The sequence below is a fragment of the Alexandromys fortis genome, unplaced genomic scaffold (genome assembly GCF_014885135.2).
Source record: "Alexandromys fortis isolate MF-2015 unplaced genomic scaffold, M_Fortis_MF-2015_v1.1 scaffold_65, whole genome shotgun sequence".
NCBI lineage: Eukaryota > Metazoa > Chordata > Mammalia > Rodentia > Cricetidae > Alexandromys > Alexandromys fortis.
Genome location: NW_026067986.1, coordinates 7,752,162 through 7,760,750, shown reverse-complemented (window position 1 = coordinate 7,760,750; position 8,589 = coordinate 7,752,162). Strand labels below are relative to the sequence as shown.

The window sequence follows — 8,589 nt, the reverse complement described above, 5'->3', positions numbered from 1 at the left end:
AACCAGATTTAAACAATATGTATCCACAAACCCAGCCCTACAGAAAGTACCATAAGGAAAACCCCAACCCAAGGAAGCTATCTGCACCCACAAAAATACAGGCAACAGATGACCCCCCCCCTCAGCAAACCCAAAGAAGAGAAACACCAAAACACTACTATTGAAAAGAACAGGAATTAACAACTACCGGTCATTCATATCTCTTAATACCAGTGGACTCAATTCACCTGTAAAAAGACACAGGCTAAGAGAATGGACATGAAAACAGGATCTGGCCTTCTGCTGTATACAAGAAACACACCTCAATTTCAAAGACAGACATTACCTCAGAGTAAAGGGTTGAAAAGTATTTTCCAATCAAATGGACCTAAGAAACAAGCAGGTGTAGCTATCCTAATGTCTACCAAAATGGATTTCAAACTAAAATCAATCAGAAGAGATGGAGGACACTTTATACTCATTACAGAACAATCCATCAAGATGAAGTCTCAGTCCTGAACATCTATGCCCCAAATACAAGAGCACCCACATATGTAAAAGAAACATTAACTAAAACTTAAATCGCACGCCAAACCCCACACACTAATTGTAGGAGACTTGGCCAACAGAAAGAAACTTTAACAGAGAAATAAGAGAACTAACAGATGTCATGAGTCAAATGGACTTAACAGACATCTATAGAACATTCCACCTAAACACAAAAGAATATACCTTCTTCTCAGCACCTCATGGAACCTTCTCTAAAATGGCTCACATACTTGGTAACAAAACAAACCTCGACAAATACAAATAAAGATACAAAAAAAATTGAAGTAACCCCCTGTGTCTTATCGGATTACCATGGGTTAAAGTTAGAATTTAACAACAAAACTATTCTCGGAAAGCCTACAAACTCATGGAACTTGAACAGTGAACTACTGAACCAACCCTGGGTCAAGGAAGAAATAAAGAAGTTAAAGGCTTCCTAGAATTCAATGAAAACAAAGGCACACCATAGCCAAACCTATGGGACACTATGAAAGCAGTGCTAAGAGGAAAGTTCATAGCTCTAAATGCCCACATAAAGAAAGTGGAGAAAGCTCACACTAGTGACTTAACAGCACACATGAAAGCTCTAGAACAAAAAGAAGCAGCCTCACCCAGGAGGAGTAGAAGACAGGAAATAATCAAATTGAGGGCTGAAATCAACAAAATAGAAACAAAGAAACCAATACAAGGAATCAATGAAACAAAGAGATGGTTCTTTGAGAAAATCAAAAAGATAGACAAACCCTTATCTAAACTAATCAAAAGGCAAAGAGAGAACATCCAAATTAACAAAATCAGAAATGAAAAGGGGAACATAACAACAGACACTGAAGAAATTCAGAGAATCATTAGATCCTTTTACAAAAACCTGTACTCCACAAAACTGGAAAATGTTAAAGAAATGGACAATTTTCTAGATAGATACCATATGCCAAAATTAAATAAAGACCAAGTGAGCAATTTAAATAGACCTATAAACTGCAAGGAAATAGAAGCTGTCGGCAAAAACCTCCAAAACAAACAAACAAGCAAAGAAAACAGGGCCAGGGCCCAGATGGTTTTAGTGCAGAATTCTACCAGAACTTCCAAGAAGAGCTACTACCTATATTCCTCAAAGTGTTCCACATAATAGAAACAGAAGGGACATTGCCAAACTGTTTTGATGAAGCTACATTTACCCTGATACCAAAGCCATACAAAGACTCAACTAAGAAAGAGAATTATAGACTAATCTCACTCATGAACATGGATGCAAAAATACTCAATAAAATACAGGCAAACTGAATCCAAGAACACATGCTTGTCATAAATTAGCAGAGGTCTTCCAGAGGGCCAACACTTCTCTAATAAATCGTCCCTTAATTAGAGAGCTAATTAAAGCCTTAGTCCTTTAAAAAACATCGTGATTCAGTGCACTTGGGCCACTGCAAGAAAAATCCCGCAGGTCAGAGGTTTTAAACAGCCGACACTCACTTCTCACGGGCCCTGGAAGCAGAGAAGCCCAAAGGCAAGAGGCAGAACGAGTGGATGAGGGCCCGCTTCTAATTCTCATGCTGCCTCTGCCTGCTGTGTCCTCCGAGCTGAGAAAGGTGAGGGTTACCTGGAAAAGTCCCAATTGAGAGTTCAGCCTTCACTCTCCAACCACCTCCAGCAAGCCCCACTTACTAATAGCACCGTTGGGGGCGGGGACATCGAGTTTTAACAAATGAGCTTTGGGAAGACACATTCGGTCCAGAGTCTTGCCATGCAAAGAGCCAAGAGCTCCTAGGTTCCCTTCCTCACCCTGGAAATGATCGTTAATTTAAAAGTCAGGGCTAAAATGCAATGAAACACGCTGAAATTGAAGTGAACTCTGGGAATGCCCTTTTCTAGTACCATGTTAGGAATGTTTAAAAAAAAAAGCTGTATCTGTGGGTGTCTAATGATTTTGGCAGTTACGTGGTGCCCTTCTTTTGAATTGTTCACAATGCTTTAGAGCATTTACTTCGGGAATTGTCACAACAGCCCTGTGGGTGGCAGGCATTGTGCCACCGCTCAGCACAGCCGTAGGTCAGACAGGCAGGGGATGCAGCTCCCACAGGCGCATCTGCAGCATAGGTAGGTGCGGGGCACGGACGGTCCCCCTGATAACGCTCCAGCAGCAGCTCCCGGAGTGGCTGGTTCCAGCGATCACCTCTCTGGCGGATATTGACCGCGCTCCCGTTAGCACGGGTTTTCCCAGTGTGTCTGCCGTAGCCCACACAGATGGCCGCACCCCACAACACAACTGTTTCGGATGGCGGTAGGGAACGCGTGGCTAACACTTCCTGAGAAAACTGGATTAGACACTGAAAATTGAACCTCAGCTTTTGAGAAAAAAAAAAAAATCGTACTTGGTTTCTTGCTTCATTTCCAGAAAAGCACTGGGGCACCGAGATGGATTTCTGAGATTTCCAAAATTCATTGTGAGATGGATTCCTTCTGCATGCATTCTGCCAGACGACTTGAGAACAAAGAAGGACCTTACAGTAAGAAAGAATTACCTTTTCTGGAGAGTCAAACCAGAGGCCAAAGGAAAAACGGGTTTATTTACATAATAGTACAGGTCCGGCTTCTTTAATCTGAAAGAAATGTTCAGGAACTGGCGAGAACTCAGTTGCCACACAAGCATGAAGCCTGGATTAGATATTCAGAATACATGGAGAAAGAGAGTAGCTCATGTTGATGATCCCAGCAATACAGAGGCTTGATGGCTGCCGGCCAGCCTAGCCTGCTTGACGAGGTCCAGGCCAGCGAGGGAGACAATCTCCAAAGGCAGTTAGAGGGTGACTCAGGTTGACCTCTGACCCCCCCCCACATGCACAGGCACACACACACGGCCCTAACGTGTACACAGGGAACAGGTGGTCAAGGCTGGAGAGATAGTTTGGTGGTGAAAACACTTGCTGTCCTAGCATGACTGGAGATGCGACACCCAGAACCCACAGAAATGCTAAGTAGGCAGAGATGGGGGCCCCCAGAGTGAGCTGTCCTGCCCCATCAGGGAGGTCAGGTTTTCACAGCACCCCTCAGTGAATGGTGGCAGGTGATGAGGGACGATTTCTGACACCAAGTTTGGGGCTCCACCTGTCCACACACATGCATGGGCACCCATACCCACCTGTCCACACACATGCATGGGCACCCACACCATGTGTACTCACACACATGCATGGGCACCCATACCCACCTGTCCACACACATGCATGGGCACCCACACCATGTGTACTCACACACATGCATGGGCACTCATACCCACCTGTCCACACACATGCATGGGCACCCACACCACGTGTACTCACACACATACATGGGCACCCGTACCCACCTGTACACACACATGCATGGGCACCCATACCCACCTGTACACACACATGCATGGGCACCCATACCCACCTGTACTCACACATGCATGGGCACCCACACCACGAGTGCTCAGACACATGCATGGGCACTCATACCCACCTGTCCACACACATGCATGGGTACTCATACCCACCTGTCCACACACATGCATGGGCACTCATACCCACCTGTACACACACACATGCATGGGTACCCATTCCCATGTGTGCATATACACGTGCACATACCACACCACACACACCACATACACACAATGGAGAAAGAATAAAAGTTCATACTAATAGATCTGTTTGGCAGGCCCACCTTTTATATTTTATATGTGATTTGATTTTCCCTGCTCAGCTCAGAGCTCGGGCAGGGACACTATGCAGCCGCAGAATCCATTTCTCCTCACCTGGAGTGTGCTTCTGGGGACTAACGCAGAAACTGGTACATATTGTGTGCCCAGAAATATTTTTTTTTCCAGCAAATGAATGTCACGGTATTTTGCTTTGTAAAATTGTCTTTGTCTGGTTCCATAACTGAAGTTAAATTTATCATAACAACCCCACTCAGGAGTACAGTTGGTACATTGGTACCATCTTTTTGTTTGCCCAGATTTCTTCAATTTTTAATTTACTCTCATTGGACATTCACACACAGACATTAAGCTTTAAGATTTCCACACACCTCTAATGGGAGACTTCTCGAAGTATTCATGTATTCCTTAACTGATTTTAAAAAGGCTATATTTATGTCTATTGTCATTTTGCATTTAACACATCCTAACCTCCATGTTACTTCGAGACGTCATTGTTTTTTCTTAATTATTTTTTTTTGACTTAAGTTGCATTTTTGGACAACTTCCCTGATTTTATTTCCCACATCTCCACGTGAAAGTGCTGACAGTTCCTACCCTTGCCAGTGCTCTTCCCGCAGATTTAGAGGGGACAACCTATTTGTCCTTGATGCCGCCTTCCTCTCGAAGACTTCCTAGCAGAGCCGGGACTTTTTAGAGCGAGCACATACACACACACACACACACACACACACGCGCGCACGCGCGCGCGCGCTCCAAGGGGCATCTGCCTCTGTCTTCAACTTTACAAAAATAAAATAATAAAGCGACTTATTTCTTCGCACATTTAGAAGCCAGAAATAGATGGAGACGTACATTTTCAGTCTCTGCGCCAGCCTAATGAGGGATCCGCAGACTGTGGGAAGCCGGCCAGCCTCGCCCTCGCATCCTGCTGTTCCAAGTCCCTGGTCGCTCTGTACCTGACCAGCCCAGGCCCTGGATGTCAACCTTAGCACCGAGGTGCTGTCCGGAGGCCCCGGATGACTCTGGCCTGGATCCTTTGCTCCACGCATCTCGCTGTTTCCCGTTTTGGATTCCCAGGCTGAGAGGAGAGGGCCCTGGGGTCAGACTCCTCTGTTTTATGCGCTTCTTAAAGCCAGGGCCAGAAAGCAGCGTTTTGTCGCTTCCAAGGAAGTGAACCTGAGATCCAGAGGACACGGAGCCACGTGACGGCACCAGCAGGGGCTGCGGCACCCCAGATCTGGAGGGGGCCTCCCTGGAGCCACACAAAGAATACTGCGCTCTGCCCAGCTCTCTCAACAGAAGTTATGAGCACCAAGCACCGAGCACCGAGGGGGTTGATTGTGTGGTGGTGGGGGTGGGGGGTGTGGTATGGGCACTCACTGGCCGAGTATGGATGGTATTGGCTGGATGCCCCGGACTGTAGAGACAGGTCTGCAGATCTTGCCAGCAGCTAAGAGGAAAAGGGAAATTAGCTTTACAGGGAGAAAAAGTACCGGAAAAGACCAAGCCTCCCCTTTCGCTGCTCCCATCCCTTCTACCCTGGCCTGGGAGAACACAGCACGCTCACAACCCTGTATGTGGGTTTCTTTGAAATATCAAGACACTGAACTACAATCAAGTGGTGAGACAGAGTTATGACCAACCGTCTGGTCTGTGCCAGAATGGTACAGCGCACACTTAAAAGCTTCACCTGACCCCACTGTCTCCGCCGAAGAGGCGAGAATTCTAATGTTCTCTGAATGCTGAAGTGGGAGCTTCCCAAGCCAGGGAAAATAGGCCCTTCCCACTGGGTGTTTTTAAGCGGTGGGGAACCTAGAAAATTGGCCTAGGCAAGTTAAGGGTTCCTTAGGTCAAAAAGGATTAAGTGCCGTTCTCCACCTAAACGGGGTCCGTTTGCAGACCGCATTTGTTCAGTAATCGAGGCCAACCGTCACCACCAGCTACAAAATCTCAAGAATTTCTCTCACATGACGAGCCTGAATTCTTCTGAAGATGTTGGATGCGAGCCGCCTTTCGGGAGGAGCCAGAGAGAGTCTTCCAAGACTCTCGTTCGCAGATCCAAGCAGATGACAGATTGGAAAAGAGCGAGCCCAGCACACAGCTTCTCTCGGCCCCGCTGCAGAACGGCTCCTACGGGATCCGTGGGATCGCGTCGAATGTTCGACCACACTGTCTGTGTTGACAGTACAGCAGAGTTCATCTGTCCAGGAAACAAACCCTCATTTAGGCAACACCAGACCCAGTTGGAAGGGGCTTTCTAAGATAAACGTAATCTTCATATATGAGTATTTCCTTACCGATGTGGATATCATAAAGATCATAAAACTAGGCGGCCTAAAATTAACTGGCTACTTATAATCAAGAGCATATTACATGCAAAGGTCTAAGGGCGATGTCGTTTCAGACAGCATTTACAATTAGAAGAAAATTGACACACAATATAACAAATACCTATAAACTCACCAACACTACATCACCCATAGAATTAGACGTCTCCAACTGGAACAAACCCCTTCCCATCTCGATCACTTACCCAGCTCTTAAATTCTCTCTAAACCTTTATCACATTGCAAACATGGTTCACAGGTATTTATAACGTGTGTGAAGACTTCAGCTCTACCGGAGAAAAATAAGAGAATTATAAATAAAGATAATGGAACTGCGAAATTAAAGTAGCTTACATAAACAAAATTCATAAGTGACTTCGAGTGTTAATGAGGCCTCTCAGGCATGTCACACGTAGTTAGAACGTAATTAGGACGGAGCAAGAGAAGCCAGGGCCCGCCAGCTGTGACACATGAAATATGCAGGAGGCCTGAATCATCTAGCATTCGTAAGCATTGGAGATACTTGGGGTGCAGGAAGCATGTCATCCATAAGGTGTTGCCTGGCCTGCTACGGGCTCCTCACATCCTCTGCTCCTCTGCATGGGCGCATAAATCATCATGGCTGCTCACGGGGCTGACTGGAAAGCTCTGCCTGCCAAGTGCCCTGCCACAGAAGACCGTAGAGCAAGCGGGGCTTTTAATCGTAGGAACCCAAGTCTTCGGAGACGCTTGTTCAGCTCGGATCCTGTGAGCACACCCTCAGTGAGGAAGGCGGATGTGGCGGAGGGGAAAGAGACAGAACCAAGCACGGAGGGATCAAGTGTCCATTCAGCCAACGGAAAATCTGAAACACGCTAGCTTGCTCAGTATACACCTGTGGTGGGCTTTAACCGACTTGCTCAGCGTGGGCTTGGAATGGCTTGCTTTGGTTGGCAAGATGATGGGGAAGCTCATCCAATCACATTCTGTTTTGGGGGTGTGTCCCCCCCCCCAAGGCCAAGAAATACAGATAAATCTTGTGGGTGCGCTCCCCGCTTCCTCTTTGGTTTCCTGCGCTCCTGGCTTTCGCGGGATCTTTGGTCGTGTAAGTAGTTTTCCCTCAATTATTAAAATCTTTTGAATTGAGCTGTTCTGGTTATTTATCAACCGACCACGCCCATCAGCAAGCCTCTCTGTTCTATGGTCTGTAGAGTGGCTCGCTGTCGGTGTGTTTGCAGACTACGGCAGCAAGGTATTGCCGCATACCATGGTCATTACGAGTTTTTAACATGAGTAGAAATACATTCTGCATAGTCCCCTCCAACTTGCTGTTTTCATTCAATATTTTATCTGTGAGATCGTCTTCCATCTTCAGTTTCGTTCCTTTGCACACTAGACCCAGCGGGTATGTCACAACTTATCTATGGATGTTTCTGTTGCATCCAAGTAGCTCCCGGCTTTGAGGCACTCTTCTCAGTGCTGCTATGGATATTCTGGTTCGTGCTCCCCAGACACAAGTGAAGGCAGTGTCTTAAAGATTGTAAACACATGAGTGCAATTTCTGCGTCAGAGAAATTATATAAAAAATACAGTCAACATGACTAAATAGTGCCAAATATGTATGCCAAATTGTGGTATAAAACTTCTCCTTCCGGACTGGGTAGCACTGTGCTCCTACTCCTGGGCCATCTTTGAGTTAGCAGTCTTCATTCGCTGAGATGCTGAACGGGTGCACTTGGCTCACACGAAAGTTACAACTGTGACAACTGAAAATCGCACGGCATTTTTCTTTCCTTTCTTTCTTTTCTTTTGTTTTTTTTTTTTTTTTCCCCAAGGCAAGGCTTCTCTGTGTAACCCTCTGACTATCCTGGAATTAATTAGCTCTGTAGACCAGGCTGGCCTCAAACTCAGAGAGCCGCCTGCCTCTGCCTCCCGAGTGCTGGGACGAAAGATGAGCGCCACCACCTCCCGTCATGGAATTTCTTTGGTTCTTCACTTATAAGGAAAAAAAAAATCTGTACAGAATTTACATCAGCATTCTGAACTTCCTCATTTAGGACCAAGTCTAGT

At 46.1% G+C, this 8,589-nt stretch overlaps 1 protein-coding gene across 1 annotated transcript; it reads right to left on the bottom strand.

The window, feature by feature from the left end:
- Nucleotides 1-2,359: 2,359 nt before the first annotated feature.
- Nucleotides 2,360-8,312, bottom strand: LOC126511877 (uncharacterized). Its single transcript, XM_050159388.1, has 4 exons — nucleotides 6,181-8,312; nucleotides 5,594-5,663; nucleotides 3,875-5,389; nucleotides 2,360-3,667 (listed from the first exon to the last, which is right to left on the bottom strand). The coding sequence occupies exons 1-3, from the start codon at nucleotides 6,411-6,413 to the stop codon at nucleotides 5,087-5,089; spliced, it is 606 nt and encodes a 201-aa protein (XP_050015345.1). The 5' UTR covers nucleotides 6,414-8,312; the 3' UTR covers nucleotides 2,360-3,667; nucleotides 3,875-5,086.
- Between the last annotated feature and the right edge of the window lie 277 nt (nucleotides 8,313-8,589).

Coding starts and splice junctions, on each gene's coding strand:
- LOC126511877 (XM_050159388.1), bottom strand. CDS start 6,413: ATGAACTCTGCTGTACTGTCAACACAGACAGTGTGGTCGAACATTCGA. Junction 5,664..6,180: donor GAAGAATTCAGGCTCGTCAT/GTGAGAGAAATT, acceptor TTTTCCTCTTAG/CTGCTGGCAAGATCTGCAGA. Junction 5,390..5,593: donor ATACCATCCATACTCGGCCA/GTGAGTGCCCAT, acceptor TCTGGATCTCAG/GTTCACTTCCTTGGAAGCGA.